Source organism: Moschus berezovskii, chromosome 4, assembly GCF_049115385.1.
Source record: "Moschus berezovskii isolate FMDL1 chromosome 4, NW_MosBer_1.0, whole genome shotgun sequence".
NCBI classification, from domain to species: domain Eukaryota; kingdom Metazoa; phylum Chordata; class Mammalia; order Artiodactyla; family Moschidae; genus Moschus; species Moschus berezovskii.
In genome coordinates this window covers 39,247,844-39,269,826 of record NC_142463.1, presented here as the reverse complement: position 1 = coordinate 39,269,826, position 21,983 = coordinate 39,247,844, and the positions used below count along the sequence as shown (strand labels likewise).

At 39.2% G+C, this 21,983-nt stretch overlaps 1 protein-coding gene across 1 annotated transcript in view; it reads right to left on the bottom strand.

The window, feature by feature from the left end:
- The window catches only part of ALG6 (ALG6 alpha-1,3-glucosyltransferase), a 61,672-nt gene extending 40,845 nt beyond the window's left edge, over nucleotides 1-20,827 (bottom strand). The window contains 3 exon segments of the mRNA XM_088835353.1: nucleotides 455-539; nucleotides 17,835-18,110; nucleotides 20,706-20,827. Coding sequence (XP_088691479.1) covers nucleotides 455-539; nucleotides 17,835-17,916 — 167 coding nt within the window. The 5' untranslated portion in view covers nucleotides 17,917-18,110; nucleotides 20,706-20,827.
- Between the last annotated feature and the right edge of the window lie 1,156 nt (nucleotides 20,828-21,983).

Below are 21,983 nucleotides of genomic sequence, written 5' to 3'. Positions count from 1 at the left end.
TAATACACACACATACACAGGCAGTCTGACTCGAACATCTACATTCTTCATCACTAAGCTACTGTTTCTTTACATCTCATACTTTCCTAAGAGAGAAACTTTGAGAAACCATCAAAAGAAATATACTTTCCATAAACTTTCACAGTTTATATCCTGAGGAGCTTTCATGGCATACAGTGTCCTATCATTAAAGTTCTAGTTTAGTATTATATTCCAGCTGGTAGCTGAGTATATGGTAACTTTCAGGAGGATAAAATTTCAAAATGAGCTGACAATATACAGGGTAACATATGTGACTTCAATAAATAGGAAGAAAGGATGCTAAAGATGAAGAAACAGTGTGAAGAAAGGATGCTAAAGATGAAGAAACAGTGTATTTTCCTTTTTAAGTAACTTCAAATAATCTACATTAACTGACTGATAAACAATAAAATCAAGTTAAAATTATCCATACCACTGTTTGATGGGTAAATTAAAAGTAATCTCTTGCCAGTGTCTCTGAGCTTCATAATCACCAAACATAGGGGGCTTTCCAGCACCTACAATAATAAGGGAAAAAAAGCAAAATAAGTTTATACTTTATTGATCATTGTCTTACGGCGATCACATTCAAGGAATGAGGATGGGCAGATACTGAGGTGCCAACTGGGCTAATGTTAGGGGAGCGCATGGAGCTGAGTGGGGACCAACAGTTGCTCACTGCAGAGCACGCGCGCTCCACTGCCTTCCTTTGCCCTAATAAACAAAACAGAACTTCCTGTCCCACTGTCAGCTACATAAGCTTTTTAAATTAGTATTTTCTGTTTAAAAGAAAGCCAATTTTTCTTCATTTTCAACTCCCCTCCCCTCCCCTGTATTTAGAGTATATAAGTACCTCCCTTAACACAATCAATATAAATTTCCCAGAGTTGCTTGTAAATTGGTACTTTGTAACTCCAGTTCACTGAAAGACTCAGTATTTTTCTTAAATGGCAAAAAATTCTATAAAGCAAAGAATCTTAAAATATATATATACTTTAGTATGCCAGTGATTTTATTTCATGAAAATTTTCTAAACTATAAAGATAGTATAGATGGAAGAAAAGGACACAGAAGTGACTTCAAAAGTCAGATGAGGTCTGAATTCTAGCCCTGCTAGCACATTGAGTGACACTGTGACCCTGAGCAAATGACCTTAGCTCTCTAAGCCTCAGCACATTAAAAACAGAATCAATACTATCACACCTAAAGGACTGTTGGAATAAAGAAGATAATGAACATAAAATGCTCTGTGTAGTACCTAGTACACATAAACATTCAATAAATATTAACATTAATTAGGTTTCTTTTAATTTTTTTTTTTTTTGGCCTTGCCGTGCAGCATATGGGATCTTAGTTCTCTGACCAGGGATGGAACCCACACCCTATGCGCAAGAAGCACCCAGCCTTGACCACTAGACCACCAGGGAAATCCTTTACTTAGTTTTTAATTAACTAGTTGATAATACTAATCACAGGACATCCATGTTTATTTTTACTTCATGAGAAACACTGTAAACTATACTGTCCAATAAGTATCATAAAACAATTGTAATAACACATGTCTATATTTTACAAAGAGCTTTCACAAACTATAAATAACTTAAGGTCAAGTATAGAACCAAAAACCAGACATTTATTAGGTCAGGATTTGATGTCAAATGAATTATATTAAAAACTGCCAGTTTATAGTTTACTTCTAAATTGCAAATAAGGGATAATGGATCTTGAATAACTAACAATAGACAGTGTCTGCTGCTGCTGCTGCTGCTGCTAAGTCACTTCAGTCGTGTCCGACTCTGTGTGACCCCATAGATGGCAGCCCACCAGGCTCCACCGTCCCTGGGATTCTCCAGGCAAGAACACTGGAGTGGGTTGCCAGTGTCTACTACATGCCAAATACAACAATGAAGTAGGGATTATTATCATCCCCAATTTATAGCTGGCAAACTGGAAACAAGGGTCACCAAGGTAATGAGTAGCAGAGTCTGGAGTGGAACCCAGGCAGACCAGCTACTTAATTCATGTTCCTAGCTCCTACTGTGTATTGCCTCACAACTTGGTTAAGTTGTTGCCTCAACAACTAATTGTTAAAGTGAAAGAGGGAGAGTGAAAAAGTTGGCTTAAAATTCAACATTCAGAAAACAAAGATCATGGCATCTGGTCCCATCATTTCATGGGAAATAGATGGGAAAACATTGGAAACAGTGTCAGACTTTATTTTTGGGGGGCTCCAAAATCACTGCAGATGCTGATTGCAGCCATGAAATTAAAAGACGTTTACTCCTTGGAAGGAAAGTTATGACCAACGTTGATAGTATATTAAAAGGCAGAGACATTACTTTGCCAACCAAGGTCCGTCTAGTCAAGGCTATGGTTTCTCCAGTGGTCATGTATGAATGTGAGAGTTGGACTGTGAAGAAAGCTGATCGCTGAAGAATTGATGCTTTTGAACTGTGGTGCTGGAGAAGACTCTTGAGAGTCCCTTGGACTGCAAGGAGATCCAACCAGTCCATTCTAAAGATCAATCCTGCGTGTTCATTGGAAGGACTGATGCTAAAGCTGAAACTCCAATACGTTGGCCACCTCATGTGAAGAGTTGACTCGCTGGAAAAGACTCTGATCCTGGGAGGGATTGGGGGCGGGAGGAGAAGGGGACGACAGAGAATGAGATGGCTGGATGGCATCACCGACTCTGTGGACATGAGTTTGAGTGAACTCCGGGAGTTGGTGATGGACAGGGAGGCCTGGCGTGCTGTGATTCATGGGGTCGCAGAGTCGGACACGACTGAGTGACTGAACTGAACCTTAAATTATTTTACATGACATAAAGGTAATTCCACTTAGTAAATAGTAAACAAAGCACTATTTAGCTAGCAGTTGATTACAAAATTTTATGAGAAAGCCCAAATAGTTACAGTACAGACACAGGTTTCTCAATCAGCAAGTAAAAAAATCACATGTAGTCATATATTCATTAATCCACTGGGAAGGTGTACCACACTGGTGAATGACATATTATCACTTTTTACTCTAACCCAGATGTTCTCTAGCTTTGAAACACAACATTAAGTCGACTTTGCATTTTAACAGCCGTATTATACCACTATTCCTTAAATGCTAGCATCTCCACCAAGGAGATACTCCCTATATGAGATAATCATGGGGAAAGCAGAATAACATCTCCAAAGAATATACACAGTGAGTGACTGCCACAAAGAATTGCCCACAATACAGATACATGGATACAAGTACTATGTCTTGTTCATTTTTGCTTTCTCCGGATGTAATTGCACCTAGCAGATTCTCCGTCAATGATGATGTAGCAAGGATGTCAATATTATCAATATGATATAACAAGGATTTGAAGGATTTGAAGTTAAAAAAGATTTGAATTTTCGAGTCTCTGATTTTCCACTTACTAAATGTGCAACACTAAGCAGTACTCTTGCCTAGAAAATCCCATGGATGGAGGAGCCTGGTAGGCTGCAGTCCGTGGGGTCGCTAAGGGTCGGACACGACTGAGCGACTTCACTTTCACTTTTCACTTTCCACTTTCACACATTGGAGAAGGAAATGGCAACCCACTCCAGTGTTCTTGCCTGGAGAATCCCAGGGACGGGGGAGCCTGGTGGGCTTCCATCTATGGGGTCACACAGAGTCGGACACGACTGAAGTGACTTAGCAGCAGCAGCAAGCAGTTTATGACAGACCAATTAATTATGCCAAGGCTACTTTAACACAATGTCCATACATTGGTTCCTGCCTCAAAACATCTTTAAGTTACTATCTGACATTTTGAAATTCCAAGCCTCCGTTCATGCTGCTTACTCCCTCTCCCTATTCATGTAACTCTTGTATCAACTCATATCCAACGTTTAAGAACCATCTCAATTGCCAAATTCGCCACAAAACCTTCCCGTATAAATTAAAAGCACACTGATCATTAATTATTGACTTCTCAGAAGGGCAAACTATAGACATCATACTTATGCAGATATATAGTATGGTTAGATAGCATCACTGACTCAATAGACATGAATATGAGCAAACTCCAGGAGAGAGTGAAGGACAGGGAAGCCTGTTGTGCTGCAGTCCATGGGGCTGCAGAGCTGGACATGACTTAGTGACTGAACAACAACAATATATTTTAAGCATTACTCATCAAACCTCTATATTATTATTATATTATATTATTATATTATATTCAAACAAGTGGTGAAATACTTATTTTCCTTACATGAGGCCAGGAATTCTCACTGTGATTATGGAAAAAGAATTATTAGCAACTTCAGTAGTGAAAACATTTCTAAGTACTTAAGAGCAAAATAAAGTGCCAAGAACTTTAGATGTAATTCATTTGATCCTCAACCTATGATTTTATCAGCATTTTACTGATGAGGAGACTGAAACTCTGAAATTTAAAATAACTTGTGCACCGTCACAGTCAGTAAGACACAGTAACGTTCAAACTCACAGGCGCTTAATCTCAGTGCCTGAGTCCCTGTCAGAGAATAAATGATTTGAATACATATAGAATCATGAGTTGAATAAGAAATAGAAGACAAGAGACGTTACAAAAAATAAACACCAAACGAAGTGTATCAATTGTTTAGTGAACTGAAAACCTGTTACCACAATATCTCAAAGCAGTATCTCCTCCTTTTGTTTAACAAACAGCATTTTAAAAAAGCAGAAATCAAAATAGATAAGTAAAGCAGGTTTTTAAAAAGGAAAAAAATTGACTTCTCATGATACTTATGTTTTCAGTATCATATATTTTGTCACATGATTATACTATTTTCTAATAGAGACCCAAATGAGAATTTTAGTTCCAATGGACACAGAATGTGATTTTTCCAGAGTTCAAAGGAAACATATTGTGAAACATACAGTATATACTTTCAATTACAACTTGCTCCATTAACTGAACAGAATGGGAAATTAACCTACAATTTTTTAAAAAAAGGAAAATAATTCCCCAATGAATTAACTGCATCCTTGCATGTGCATTTTATAGATGTACATATGTATGCTGGTGGGTATGTTTCTCTTTTTAAGCATACAGCTACTGTCTATAGGAAGATAGGAATTGATTTTTATTGCTTGTTTTTCTCTGTTTTTTGATCCACTGGGAAAATAAAATTCATAGAGAATCTTAAGTAATTTCCTATAACTGAAAAAAATCCAACTATCTAGATTTTCTGAAATTGCTCTAGACTTGTGATCAATGTGGAGGAATTTATTACTATTCTCTAACAAACAGAAGAATGGATAATGACTCTCTTTAGGGTTGAGAAACAAGTTTCTATCCAGAGTCTGACCTACTTCAATAAATTCAGCTGACACTGGCTATGAAATTAGTACTTAAGTTTTTAAAACTGCTAAAGTGCCCTTAAAGCAACCCAGAAGGACAACCCAACTGCACCTAGGGGAGCTTCACTTGGGAAGGGCAAAAAGGATTCCTTCTACTGTGATTAATTCTACAAATTCATTTACATGAGATTCAGAATTACATAAAGAAAACATATTAATGTACATTTACAAAGCTCCAATTTTGTCTCATTCTTAGGAAAATGAGCTTAAGCACCACTTAAATGTTCATTTTATTAATTGCTGAATTGTTCAGAATTATGTTAGAATTTAAAAAACAAGTAGTGTCTTTGATAACAATATGTACTAATTGCCTTTACATTGAAATTTTAAACATTCTAAGAGAAGAGAATATGGCTAAAATTTCCGCTAATAATTCCCCTTTTATCTGTTCCCAGTGAGTAAGAAGAAACACTACAAATAACAATGGGTAAGCGGAGAGAAACTATACAGTATGTGCATCTCCAAAGAAGAAATAATGGACTAATACTAAGCAAGCTCACTTGAGCTTCCTCAACCCAGCGTTTCCTAATTACGATCTTAAGGAAAACGGAAAGCAAACTAAAATAAGCATGTTAAAAACAAACTATAATCAAAAAAGTATTTCAATTATACAGGGAAAAAAAAAACTCAACAGAATCATAGATGTTATTACACTGTTTAAGTAATCCTCCCAATCTCCTGTGATACAGAAGTTTGTCACATGCGAATGGTGTTAACACTCTTTAAGACAGAGTTGGGAACTCTGACAGAATAACCATTTTGGCATTTCTATTTTTCTCATCTGAAAAATGATTAAAAAAAAAATGTAACAACCACCCACAAAAGATGCTACAAATATTTCCATGTACAGTAACAATACTCTTCTTACAGAGTAATCCAAAAGTACTCTTGTCCTGTTGACTTTCTTAGAAGACAGTTTAAGAGTAAGGTTTAACTTTTTCTGAAGTATAGTTGATTTACAACGTTGTGTTAGTTTCAGGTGTACAGCAAAGAGATTCAGTTATACATACACATATATCTACTTTTACAGACTCTTCCTTATGGATTATTCAAGCTATTGAATATAGTTTCCTGTGCTGTAAAGTATGTCCTTATTGATTATCTATTTTATATATAGTAGTATATATATTGGAGAAGGCAATGGCAAGCCACTCCAGTACTCTTGCCTAGAAAATCCCATGGATGGAGGAGCCTGGTAGGCTGCAGTCCGTGGGGTTGCTAAGGGTCGGACACGACTCAGCGACTTCACTTTCACTTTTCACACATTGGAGAAGGAAATGGCAACCCACTCCAGTGTTCTTGCCTGGAGAATCCCAGGGACAGGGAGCCTGGTGAGCTGCCGTCTATGGGGTCACACAGAACCGGACACGACTGAAGTGATGCAGCAGCAGCAGCAGCAGTATATATATGTTATTTCCAACCTTCTGAGTATCCCTCCCATCCTTTCCCCTTTGGTAACTGTAAGTCTGTTTCCTGTGTCTGCAAGTCCGTGAGTCTTTAAATAAGTTCATTTTGACTCCACATATATATGATATCACATGATATTTGTCTTACATATTTCCAAAGACAACTTTTAATCGGGTTTTTCCTTAGCCCTCCATAACCCATTCCAGCTACCAAGTAACTCCCTCCTTCCATTCACTACCAAAGTTCCTAAAAGTTGCTAAGTCTACTTATTAATTCCCACTTAGTCATTTATGGTCTAATAATTAGGAGGCTCACAATGGCCTCCTTCAGTTCAGTTCAGTCGCTCAGTCATGTCCGACTCTTTGCGACCCCATGAATCACAGCACGCCAGGCCTCCCTGTCCATCACCAACTCCCGAAGTTCACTCAAACTCATGTCCATCGAGTCAGTGATGCCATCCAGCCATCTCATTCTCTGTCGTCCCCGTCTCCTCCCACCCCCAATCTTTCCCAGCATTAGACTCTTTTCCAGTGAGTCAACTAGTCGCATGAGGTGGCCAAAGTATTGGAGTTTCAGCTTTAACATCAGTCCTTCCAAAGAACACCCAGGATCGATCTCCTTTAGAATGGACTGGTTGGATCTCCTTGCAGTCCAATCCTCTATTTTAAATTTTCATTCTATTTGACATGCCTAGAATTTGACAGTTAGCTAGTCCTTATTTCTTAAAATTCCCTGATTTCCTTGCTTCCAGGACAGTAACTTCTCTATGCTCTAATCCTACATCGTTTGTCACCTTTCATCATTCCCCCTTCGCCATGGTTAAATCTGTTTTCTCAGTGGTTAAATCTGTTTTCTTCTTGCAATACAGACACTCCCAATTCTGTGGCTTCAACCATCATCTGTATCAACCTTTTGTAAACATCAAAATAACCTGTGGATCTCTAAAAAATACAGATGAAACTAGTTTCCTGAAACATGGCAGACACAGAAGGTCAGAAAAACACCTCCAGTACAGGAAAAGTACATATTTTTAAATTATTTATTTCATACGTTATACATATACAATTTTAATGTATGGCTGAATAAGCAGCAAAATAAGAGAATTCTTTAGAGTTCAGAAACAAACAAAAAAGGGTAGACACAGAAGAGTAAGCATTTGTCCTGAGGATATCCAAAGATCTTTAAATGGCCGCTACCCAAGGTACTGACCAGAGCAATGTCATGAGTAAGGAGGCAAAGCTTTGTACTTGAACAGACAGGAATTCAGCGTCAGAAAAATCTCTACTAGGATAAACACAAAACCTCTGATAAGATGATGAAGATAATATTTACCTCTAGGTTGGCTCTTGGTAGTACATGAAAAAAGAAGTCTCCCCAAAATTCCTAACCATATACTGACACTCATCCTGTTTGGGATCTGAATTCACGTGAAGTATGTGCCAAAGAAATCTTGAGACGAGAATCTGGTTTGACTTTTGTTAAAAATGCCCAGGTACCTCGCAGGAGGCAACACAAACCCTCGAAAAAATACACAGTAAACTCAGGCCTCAAAGAATTTCCACAAGATATAAGTACTAGGTAAAATGAGCTCACAATTTTAAAAAATCACTAACCTCATGAAGAAACAAAATACTATGAGCAAGAGTCATCAGAAACAAACTATGAAATCAGACAGCAGATATCAGAATTTTCTGATAGGTAATATAAAGTAAGCATGGTTAGTAAATTTAAAGACAAAACAGAACACGCTGAGAGTATGCTGAAGAACAAGAGATGATCAGAAAGATCAAGAAGATCCAAATAGGAAACAAGTAGAAGTTGTGGAAATTAAAAACGTAACAGCTGAAATCTGAAAACTCAATAGACAAGTAAAAAACAGATCAAACACAACTAGAAAAGTAATGAACAGAAAGACAGATCTGATGATTATAAAGAAAGCAGTGTGAAGAAACTGTAAGCCACAAAATAAAAGTAATTATAAAGCAGAGGAAAGAATGAAAAGACCCAACATATATCTAATAAGATTTTGCACAAGGAGATTAGAAATGAGACAGAAGTATTTAAAGAGATAACAATATTATTCTCTGCTATACCACCTACATTTGGCAAAAAGTGAGTGTGCAACGCATATCTGTGGAATGATTAAAAGAACAAAGATATGACATATTTCTACCAGAGTTCTACAAGAAAGAAAAAGAATGAGAAGGGACAATGGCTGAGCATTTTCTAAAGAAACAGAAGGTACCACTCCCTAGAGACAGAAATCAAAAACCCTAAGAGGATAAATTTTTTTAATATTCACATGGAGATATACCACAGTGCAACTGCAGCAAGAGAGAAAAGACATATCATCTAGTAAGGAAAGACAATTAAAATGACAGCTGATGTCTGAACATCAGCAACAGAAATTAGAAAACAATGAAAGAAGATTTTTGAAGTACTGATATTGAGAAAATAACTGTTAATACAGAATTCAATACCCATAAAAACTTCACAACAAAGAGGAAAATAAAGGTATTTTCAGTCAAAAATGAAGATTGCCAACAACAGACTCTCAAAAAAACTCTTCCGAAGATGTACTTCAAGAAGAAAGAAAAGGCTCTCAAAGAAAGATATACTATGTAAGACGGACAAAGAAAGAAAATGAGGGTAAGGTGAAACACAATATTCACCTGCTGGACTTTCATATGAATTATGTGCATTGTGATAAACTATGGATATGTACAAAAAAAATAAAATAAAGAAAAAAAGTTAACAGAAAAAAAAATCAAAAAAAAAATGAGGGTAAACCTAGTAAATATTAATTATATAAAACGACAGTGACTAACACCTAAAATCATGAAAGAAATAAAATCTAAGGCAATAATACCATTTTAATTTGAGGCAGGAAGTAAAGATTTGTAACTATAGTTAAAACGTTTCTAAGGCCCTAGCATTGTTCAAGATGGCATTATAGATTTTGTTAAGCTAAATATGTATATGAAAAATATCGAGTAAGTCCTGAAAGGACAAAATGAAGTATGGCCTCCAAGTCAGGAAGAGAGACAAAATGGAATTAGGGAGGAGAATTGGTTAGACAGATTTGAATCACAGGGATTCAGAGGTAGAGGGTAAAAGAATAGAAAAAGATAAGCAAAAGAAAACTAGTAAAGCAATATTAATTTTAGAGAAAACAGACTTTAAGACAAAAGCATTACTGTAAATAAACAAGGACATGACAGTGATGTCATAAAATTCAACTAACAAGGAAAAAATTCTAAATCACCTAATTACACAGATTCAAAATTCAAAAGGAAATTGACAAAACTACAAAAAGAAACTACCACTCTCTCAATAACTGGTAGATCAATTTGGCAAGAATCAGTAAGAATATAAAAAAACTAAAAAAAAAAAAAGAATATAAAAAAACTGCATCAAAACAATTGATATTGAGTAAATGGGTATATGCAGATTATTGAACTGGAGAATACATACATGTTAAACACACACAGAACATTTCAAAAAACTGATCAGGTACTAGCCCAAGTTTCAACACATTTCAGAGAATTAGTCGCATACATAGAGACTCTCTTTCTGTTATTTTCTACTATACAATTAAATTTAAAATATCAAAGATCATTGTTAAAGACTAAATATTTAAAAAATTTTAAACATACTTTCAAATTATTCAGGAGTCAAAGCAAAATCACAATAGAAAGTAGAAAATATTACCTGTAGGGTGGTACTTGAAAGAAAATGTATAGTCTAAATGACTTAATTAGAAAGAAATGACTGAAACTTAATACGCTAAAGCATGTGCCAAACAGCTAATGTAAGAATAAAGCCAAGCATACTACTGAGAGGATAAGAAAAGCTCAAATTAATTTTTTGAAAACATTAATACTATCAATAAATGTCTAGTAAGGCTGATTTTTTAAAATGAATCAACATAAACCATATCTGAAATGAAAAAGGAACCATAACTAGTTATACAGCAAAGATACAAAAGGTAAGAAAATATGATAATTTATGTCAATACGTTTTCAACTATATTACAATAAAAATTAAAATAAATAAAACGTATTGACATAAATTATCATGTTTTCTTACCTTTTATATCTTTGTTGTATAAATAGTTATGGTTCCTTTTTCATTTCAGATATGGTTTATGTTGATTCATTTTAAAAAATCAGCCTTCAGTTCAGTTCAGTTCAGTTCAGTCGCTCAGTCGTGTCCGACTCTCCGCAACCCCATGAATCACAGCACGCCAGGCCTCCCTGTCCATCACCAACTCCCGGAGTACACTCAAACTCATGTCCACAGAGTCGGTGATGCCATCCAGCCATCTCATTCTCGGTCGTCCCCTTCTCCTCCCGCCCCCAACCTTTCCCAGCATCAAAGTCTTTTCCAGTGAGTCAGCTCGTCGCATAAGGTGGCCAAAGTATTGCAGTTTCAGCTTTAGCATCAGTCCCTCCAATGAACACCCAGGATTGATCTCCTTTAGAATGGACTGGTTGGATCTCCTTGCAGTATAAGGGACTCTCAAGAGTCTTCTCGAACACCACAGTTCAAAAGCATCGATTCTTCGGCGATCAGCTTTCTTCACAGTCCAGCTCTCACATCCATACATGACCACGGGAAAAACCATTGCCTTGACTAGACGGACCTTTGTTGGCAAAGTAATGTCTCTGCTTTTTAATATACTATCAAGGTTGGTCATAACTTTCCTTCCAAGGAGCAAGCGTCTTTTAATTTCATGGCTGCAATCAGCATCTGCAGTGATTTTGGAGCCCAAAAAAATAAAGTCTGACACTGTTTCCACTGTTTTTCCATCTATTTCCCATGAAGTGATGGGACCAGATGTCATGATCTTTGTTTTCTGAATGTTGAGCTTCAAGCCAACCTTTTCACTCTCCTCTTTCACTTTCATCAAGAGGCTTTTGAGTTCCTCTTCACTTTCTGCCATAAGGGTAGTGTCATCTGCATATCTGAGGTTATTGATATTTCTCCCGGCAATCTTGATTCCAGCTTGTGCTTCTTCCAGCCCAGCGTTCCTCATGATGTACTCTGCATATAAGTTAAATAAGCAAGGTGACAATATACAACCTTGACGTACACCTTTTCCTATTTGGAACCAGTCTGTTGTTCCATGTCCAGTTCTAACTGTTGCTTCCTGACCTGCATACAGGTTTCTCAAGAGGCAGGTCAGATGGTCCGGGATTCCCATCTCTTTCAGAATGTTCCACAGTTTATTGTGATCCACACAGTCAAAGGCTTTGGCATAGTCAATGAAGCAGAAATACTAGACATTTATTGATAGTATTAATGTTTTCAAAAAATTAATTTGAGCTTTTCTTATCCTCTCAGTAGTATGCTTGGCTTTATTCTTACATTAGCTGTTTGGCACATGCTTTAGCGTATTAAGTTTCTCACATAGATATATATATAATCTCCACTTTTTTAGATTCTTTTTCCATATAGGTTATTACAAAGTATTGAATAGAGTTCCCTAAGCTATACAGTAGGTCCTCAATAGTTCTTTTACATATATCCCAGGGACAGGGGAGCCTGGTGGGCTTCCATCTATGGGGTCACACAGAGTCGGACACGACTGAAGTGACTTAGCAGCAGCAGCAGAGTGTATATGTAAACCCCAGTCTCCCAATTTATCCCTCTCCGTCTAGTCAAGACTGGTTCTTCCAGTGGTCATGTATGGATGTGAGAGTTGGACTATAAAGAAGGCTGAGCGCAGAAGAATTGATGCTTTTGAACTGTGGTGTTGCAGAAGACTCCTGAGAGTCCCTTGGACTGCAAGTTAATCAAAACAGTCCATCCTAAAGGAGATCAGTCCTGGGTGTTCATTGGACGGACTGATGTTGAAGGTGAAACTCCAATACTTTGGCCACCTGATGCGGAGAGCTGACCTATTTGAAAAGACCCTGAGGCTGGGAAAGACTGAGGGCAGGAGGAGAAGGGGATGACGGAGGATGTGACGGCTGGACGGCATCGCCGACACAGTGGACATGGGAGCTGGTGATGGACAGGGAGGCCGGTGTGCTGCGGTTCACGGGGTCGCAGAGAGTCGGACACGACTGAGCGACTGACCTGAATGAAACTGAACAACACATTTTGGGGCTTCCCTGATAGCTCAGTTGGTAAAGAATCCGCCTGCAATGCAGGAGACCCCAGTTTGATTCCTAGGTCGGGAAGATCCCCTAGAGAAGGAAAGGCTACCCACTCCAGTATTCTTGGGCTTCCCTTGTGGCTCAGCTGGTAAAGAATCACCTGCAATGCGTGAGACCTGGGTTCAATCCCTGGATTGGGAAGATCCCCTGGAAAAGAGAAAGGCTACCCACTCCAGTATTCTGGCCAAGAGAATTCAGGACTGTATAGTCCATGGGGTCGCAAAGAGTCAGACAAGACTGAGTGACTTTCACAACACATTTTAAAACTCAGATGAAATGGGCAAATTCCTAGAATAATATTAATTATAAAATAAATTAAGAAGAAACAGAAGCCCAAATGTTCTATAACCATTAAGAAATTTAAATCACTGAATATTTTCCCACAAAGAGAATTTTAGACCCAAATAGTTTTGTTAGCAAGTTCTAGCCAAGCATTTAAACTACAAACAATTCCATGGGACTTCCCCAGTGTTTCCACAGGACTGCGCTTCCACTGCAGGGGGTACAGGTTCAATCCCTGATCAGGAAACTAGGATCCTACAAGCCATATGGCACAGCCAAAAAAATAATAAATGAATCACAAACAATTTCAATTCTGAATACTATTCCAGATTGTAGGAAAAGAGGCTATACTCCCTAATTAATTTTATGTGGCTAGCATATCCTTGATAACAAATCTGACAAAGGAATTTCAAAAAGTAAAACTGCAAGCCAATTTTATTTGTGAGCATGGATGATAAAATCATAAATAATTAATAAGCCAATCTGCAATATACTTTTTAAAAAAGGTACTATATCACAAATAGAGTTATGCCAGGAATGCAAGATTGGTTCAATGCTAGAAAGAACAAAAACATACTCAATGATAAATTACAAGCACCTGTTAAAATCAACAATAAGCTAAAGATGCCTGAATCATTACTTCTCTTCAACACTGTAATAAGGTACTAGAATTAAGAAGACAAGAAAAAACAAAGAAAAAGGATAGGGAGTAAAAAAGAGGAAATAATACTCCAATTCACAGATCGCTTTTTTTTTACACAGAAGTTTCAAAACATGGGCTCAGCTAGTAAAGAATCCGCCTGCAATATGGGAGTCCTGGGTTCAATCCCTGGGTTGGGAAGATCCCCTGGAGAAGGGAAAGGCTACCGACTCCAGTATTCTGGCTTAGAGAATCCCAGGGACTATATAGTCCATGGGGTCACAAAGAGTCAGACATGACTGAGCAACTTTCACTTCACTTCAAAACATACTTCAGAAAAATTATAATTTTTGGAAGGTTGCCAAATATTAACAAATCAACCACATTTTCATTCCCCCAGAACAAGCATTTAGATAAGCAATTTTTAAAAAGATACCATCTACAATGGGGAGGGAAAAAATATATAGGATATCTAGGAAGTGACTTAGCAGCAGCAGCAGCAATATACCTAAGAAAAGATGAGTAAAACTTTCATGTAGAAAACTATAAAATTTTGTTGAAAAACATTAAAGATTTGAATAAATGGAAAAACATACCATCTTAATTATTTAGAAGCCTTACTATGCTAATAATTGCCAATTCACCCAAATTAATCAGAGGTATAGTATATAACTCCAATTAAAATCCAAACAGAGTTTTTCATAGGACTTTAACAATCTGATTTTTTAAAAAGACATATTATGAGAAAAACACCAATACAGTATACTAACGCATATATATGGAATTTAGAAAGATGCAAATGATAACCCTGTATACGAGACAGCAAAAGAAACACAGATGTATAGAACAGTCTTTGGGACTCTGTGGGAGAGGGTGAGGGTGGGATGATTTGGGAGAATGGCATTGAAACACGTATGTTGTCATATGTGAAACAAATCACTAGTTCACGGTCGATGCATGTTATAGGATGCTCGGGGCTGGCATGCGGGGATGACCCAGAGGGAGGATAAAGGGAGGAGGGAGGTGGGAGGGGGGTTCAGGAGGGGGAACTTATGTAAACCCGGGGCGAATTCATGTCAATGTATGGCAAAACCAACCAATATAATATTGTAAAATAATTTGCCTCCAATAAAAAATAAATTAATTACCAAAAAAAAAAAAAGACATATATGAGGAATTCCCTGATGGTCCAGTGATTAAGACTTGGCATTTTCACTGCTGTGGCTCAGATTCAATCCCTGGTATTAGGGAACTAAGACTCCATAGAGCATGGTCAAAGCACTGACCCTGGAATAAAATATATTTGAGTTACAGTTGTCATTTATCGGTTGTCTCATTTTCCATTTGTATATTAGAATATTATAATACTATCTTCAGTGGTTGTGATATTAAGGAAAGTACTCGATGTCTAGCATTTGGTAAATACTTATAAAATAGTAACTCTACCTCTATTATTATGATTGTCTCATTTGTCTCTTTACATCCAACTTTCTTCCTACAATCATTTTTCATAATAATAATAAAAGAGTAAAAAAATAAGTTATTTTTCTAAAACACAGCTAACTACATAGCCAAATCTCCAGCCATGCCTCCCTATTCTTTCTTTCCTTCTTTTTATGCTGCTGCTGCTAAGCTTTTTATGCTATCTAATACCAAATATTTACAACCATGCTCTCATGCCACGTACCATATCTCTGCACACGTTCTACTGTCTAGAATACGTTCCCCATTTTATCTGCATAGCAAATTCCAAGTTATCTTTCAAACCTTGAATTCAAATGCCATCCTGTGAAAAGTTTTCTGCAATGCATCCTGATCATTTTCTGTTAACACTGAAACTCACACATACTTCAACATTTAATTCTCACATTGTACTGTGACTCAAAACTCCTCAAGCCAGGCTTCAACAATACGTGAACCGTGAACTTCCAGATGCTCAAGCAGGTTTTAGAAAAGGCAGAGGAACCAGAGATCAAATTGCCAACATCCGGTGGATCAACGAAAAAGCAAGAGAATTCCAGAAAAACATATATTTCTGCTTCATTGACTATGCCAAAGCCTTTGACTGTGTGGATCACAACAAACTGGAAAATTCTGAAAGAGATGGGAATACCAGACCACCTGACCTGCCTCTTGAGAAACCTGTATGCAGGTCAGGAAGCAACAGTTAGAACTGGACATGGAACAGACTGGTTTCAAATAGGAAAAGGAGTACGTCAAGGCTGTATATTGTCACCTTGCTTATAATGCAGAGTACGTCATGAGAAATGCTGGGCTGGATGAAGCACAAGCTGGAATCAAGATTGCTGGGAGAAATATCAATAACCTCACATGTGCAGATGACACCACCCTTACGGCAGAAAGTGAAGAAGAACTAAAGAGCCTCTTGATGAAAGTGAAAGAGGAGAGAGAAAACGTTGGCTTAAAGCCGAACATTCAGAAAACTAACATCATGGCATCCAGTCCCATCACTTCACGGCAAATAGACGGGGAAACAGTGGAAACAGTGACAGACTTTATTTTGGCAGGCTCCAAAATCACTGCAGGTGGTGACTGCAGCCATGAAATTAAAAGACGCTTGCTCCTTGAAAGAACAGTTATGACCAACCTAGACAGCATATTAAAAAGCAGAGACATTACTTTGCCAATAAAGGTCCAGCTAGTCAAGGCTATGGTTTTTTCAGTAGTCATGTATGGATGTGAGAGTTGGGCTATAAAGAAAGCTGAGTGCCAAAGAATTGATGTTTTTGAACTATGGTATTGGAGAAGACTCTTGAGAGTCCCTTGGATTGCAAGGAGATCCAACCAGTCCATCCTAAAGGAGATCGGTCCTGAATATTCATTGGAAGGACTGATGCTGAAGCTGAAACTCCAATACTTTGGCCACCTGGTGTGAAGAACTGACTCATTTAGAAAGATCCTGATGCTGGGAAAGATTGAAGGCAGGAGGAGAAGGGGACGACAGAGGATGAGATGGTGTGGATGGCATCACCAACTCAATGGACATGTGTTCGAGTGAACTCCGGGAGTTGGTGATGAACAGGGAGGCCTGGTGTGCTGCAGTCCACTATGGGGTCGCAAAGAGTCAGACACGACTGAGCGACTGAACTGAACTGACTGTGACTACTTATCTACTAAAGTGGAGACCCCTTTAAGTATTAGATACTCACCTTAAATTTCTAGCCCTTAGCATAGTGCCTGGAATAGGAGAGGTATTAAATAAATATTCAAAAGGTTAAATTTAACCCCACCCCCAATCTCCAGGACCAGACGCCACCAAAACCACCCAACTCCATTTCTCTCACACCATTCCCAATCTTCTTCTCCACCGCTCTCTTCCTTTCAAGGTAGTAATATGCCTTCACTACCCTGGGCTTTCCAGGTGGCATTAGTGGTAAAGAACCTGCCTGCCAATGCAGGAGACATAACAGACTCAGGTTTGATCCCTGGGTTGGGAAGACCCCCTGGAGCAGGATATGGCAACCTATTCCAGTATCTTTGGAGAATCCTATGGACAGAGGAGCCTGGCAGGCTACAGTCTATAGCGTCACAAAGAGTCGGACACAAGTGAAGCAACTTAGCATGCATACACAAGTCTTCTCTACCCTAAACAAACAAAAAAGCCTTCGATTCCGCTCCCCCTTTGAGGTACTCGCTCATTTCTCTCTTCAACAGCTAAGAGATAACTGTTTCTCAATTTGTCATCTTCCCAGTTAGAATACATCTTTCTTTTCTCATATTACAAAGCCTGTGCTTCTATTTAGCTCTTATACAAATTCTATTTATTAGCATTAGATGTTTAAATGCCTTTTCTTGCTTACACTAATAAAACCTGAAATTCTTCTCTGTCTCAGTCAGAAAACTATAAACTATTACCAAAAACAAAAAAACCTCAAAAAACAGACATTCAAAAAAAAAATTCACCTATTAAATGAAAAATGTGTTACCTGAGTAAGAATTAAGAGAAACTGTCCACCGTACTGTTAGTCCTAGTAAGACTGCAGCTGTCATCAAGTACCATTTCTCCATATTTTTTCTTCAAATTCAGGAAGAGGAAAAAAATACAGGAATACTAATACAGGAATACTTTTAACATGCAGTCAATCACTTCTTTTCTTGATCAGAGAAATATTATCAATTATTTGGAATTAGGAGTTTGACAGGATTTTAATTGATGCTTCGTTTCCAGTTAAATATTGATTTTTATCTCTAGAAGAAGTAGCCTGCAGGGAGGGAAAAAAAAGAGATACCAAGATTTAACTGAGCATACTGCCCAAACAACAAACATTAAACCAAAGAGAAAGATGGAGAAACAGGGGAAGGGGACAGTCAAGGAAAGCATATAATTTTAAGTTCCTATTCCCTAGTCCTCCAGTCAGGAAATGAACCTCAAAGGGCTAGCTCTCTCTTCCCTGGTGGTCCAGTGATTAAGAGTCCATGCTCCCAATGCGGGGAATTCAAGTTTGATCCCTGGTCCTTGGGGAACTAAGATTCCATGTGCTATTCGTTGAGGCCAAAAATAAAGGAAATTTAGAGAAACTAGGACTTGCTAGATTGGAAAATAAAACAGTTTCATACTCAAAAGATTAATCAATTAATTAATTCAGGGAATTCCCTCATGGTCTAGTGGTGAGGGATGCATGCTTTCATTACCAAGGGTACAGGTTCAATCCCTGGTTAGTGAACTAAGAACCCACAAGCTATGCAGTGCTAAATTTTAGGGGGAAATTGGCACATTTTACCTATAGGTCAAAAAAGCATTTTTTCTTACTTAAAAATAGCAAGGAACAACTCTAGAATTAATATGTCTAGCATCTCAATAAGTTAGAATGACTCAAAGCATTTAATAAGGCTATGTGAATGCATTATTCAAATTTATACAAATTCCCTTTTTCTTTCCTCCCTCTTACTGCATCCACCTTTGATCATTTCATTGATCACAAGATATTCTACCACAGAGGCAAGGGAGGAGGAAAAATTAAAATAAATCAGTTTCTCACGTTGATTTCAGGTTTGACACAGTTTATGGGCCATTATAAACTTTTCAAATCCTTTTCTAGTCTAACTCAAAAAGCCCCTTTAAACGTGTTGCACTATATATTCCAGAATTGCAACACAACACTCTATTTTCTGCTGAGATATCAAGTTTAAAATTGATTTCACAAATGCTAAGTCCTGGATTTAAAAATCCATAACTTAACTGATATTCCATTGTGGAAATTTTAATCAGTAATACAACCAAGTTAAATGAATTATCCACAGTTCCAGATGATCATATTTAAATAACAAAAATATGACAATGACCCTTAAAAATCATAATTAACTTTAAAAAAAGAATAACAATGCTTAACTAATAATACGCTGATCAAGTTTCTTGTTTGCTTTCTAGCCTCACCAAAGGGCTTGTGGGATCTCAGTTCCCCAACCAGGGACTGAACCCGGGCAATGGCAGTTAAACCCAGAAATCCTAACCATTAGGCCACCAGGGACTTCCCTGATCAAGTTTGTTAAGAGCACAATGGTGGAACTGCTGACAGACAAAAGGATCATATCCAAAAAGATTTAGACAACATCTATCATGGGCCAAATCTAACTCCAGAAATCATTACAGGGATAATAAATTCAAAGTTCTCCACGTAAACGTCAAAAAAAAACCTAAAAAAAAAAAAAACTGAGTACTGAAAGGGAGGCAACAGATAATAACAGATCAGCTGTGGATGGACCCAGATGACCCTGATGACCAGTGTTAGATTAAATGTTAGGAAAACTTTTCTAACAACTAGAGAGCTGTCCAAAAATTAAATGAGCTTCTTCTTAAGAAAGGAGTTACTCTTTAAAAGGCTCAAACAAGGACTTCCCTGGTGGTCCAGTGGCTAAGACTCTGCACTCCAGATGCAAGTGACCCAGGCTCGATCCCTGGTCAGGGAACTAAATCCCACATGTTGCTTCCTGATTTAAGTGGTTGTTAAAATATGTTTACTCAATGATAAATCAGTTAGTTACAACTTATGATTTGTGGACAGTATTTTCTTGTACATGTTATAATAAAAGTTACAAAGGAAATAACATTTATTTATCAACTAGAATATAAGCTCCAAGCAAGCAGGGATCCTCCTATCTTAGCCGCTGCCCAGTTCCCTGCTCATAGAACAAGGCTGGCACAGAGCAGGTAACTAAAAGTATTTGCTGAATGGAGATCTTCAGGTGAAGAAGGGAGGTACCTAATTGTACTGAGTCCTTTGCGGTTAAAGATATTATCATATGAGATTCTTAACCGATCTGTTCTCCTTGAACAGTAGAAAGGGGTTTTTTGTGTGTTTGTTTTTTACTATTTTTCCTTTCTGTACAACAAAGTACAGTAGCTTCCTAACCCACTCTCGCGAGCAGCAGGGAATTCTTTCGTCCCACTTTACCCAGAGGGTGCGTCTCGGCAGAAAAAATGTCTGTCGTCCACGTCCCAGGGCCAAACTTGCTCCTTTCGGTCCGAAAAGGTCCCTCCCCCAGGTGAACAGCACAGCCAGGGAGAGTGCTGTCCCGAGCGAGCACATCTCGCCAAAGAGCCCCCTCTGGGTGTGTCTGCCCCTTTCTCCGGCGGGCCGGACCCTCAGGACCGCAGGAACAGGGTGCCAAGCTTTCCAGTCCAGGGTACCCCCAGAATCACCGCATCCCCCACCCGACCCTGCCAATCGAGCCTGCAGGCGGGACTGAGGAGGCTTCGCTTCCCTCGAGCGGAGCGGAGCCGGGAGCCAGACAGCCAAGCCGCAGGCCCTCCCCGCTCCCTCCAAGCGCCCCAGAATTCCAAGGACCCGGCCTCTTACCCCACCGCTCTCCGAACGCAGGGATTCGCGCCGCAGCAGGTTTCAGGAAGGCGCCTGCGCGCTCGCCCCCGCGGCGGAGAGCCCTGCCGGCCTTCCTTCCGCGTCCGCGTACTCGCGCGCCGTCCGCGTGCCCGGGGCGGGAGCGAGCCCGTCGAGCGTGCGGGGAGGGGCGGGGAAAAGGCGCGGACTGCAGAAGGCGGGCTTCGGAGGCAGAGCACGAGCCGCTGGAATCCGAGAGGCCTGGTGTCCGGGTGAGGCTTGGGGCAGGTGGAAAGCCCCTTGCTCTTCTTTCCTGGGATCGTGGCCAAGGCCTGAGCGGCTGCTTAGTCCACGGATTCCTGTTAGGGGAGCGTCCTGGCGCGCTTCACACGGTGGACAGCCCGTGGCTAGTCCTCACAACAAGCAGGGATTTTCCTCTGGACCTATGCCCTTGAGGAGCCAGAAAGCCAATGGGCTTTACTTTCTTCAGGCTGCATGCCTGCAGAGAAGTAGGTATTAAGCTGGGAAGCCACTTCATGGAGGAAATAGTATTGAACTCCAGGCATCTTCAAGAAACTGTGGGGGATGCTAAAGAACAGCCGTGCCCTCCAGTAGCCATCACACCTTCCCCATCAAGCAGCTTGGACCGCGTATTCCCAAACTTGCAAATAGTAACCACGTTCCCTTACTTTGGTCGGGGAATGCCCTCATATCCCCCTTCTGAATCCTGCCATTCTGTAAAGCCAATCCCGCTATAATCCGTGAAAGTAACCACACACCATGAACATGAAAGTGTTAGTTGCTGAGTCGGGTACAACTCTTGCAGCCCCATCAACTATAGCCTGCCAGGCTGCTCTATACATGAAATTCTCTGAGCAGGAATACTGGAGTGGGTAGCCATTTCCTTCTCCAGGGGATCTTGCGGACCCAGAACTTGAACCTGGGTCTCCTGCACTGCAGGCAGATTCTTTGCAGAGTGAGCCACTAGGGAAGCCCAGTATCCGCAAATATTTGGCTTTTTGTTCTTCAGTCACTAAGGTTAAGTCATATCCAACTCTTTGCTACTCCATGGACTGCAGCACGCCAGGCTTCCCTGTCCTTCACTATCTTCTGGAGTTTGCTCAAACTCATGTCCACTGAGTCAGTGATGCCATCCAACCATCCTGTTCTCTGTTGCACCCTTCTCCTCCTGCCCTCAATCTTTCCCAGCATCAGGGTCTTTCCCAATGAGTCAGCTCTTTGTCAGGTGGCCAAAGTATTGGAGCTTCAGCTTTGGCTTTGGCTATGACTTTATACTGG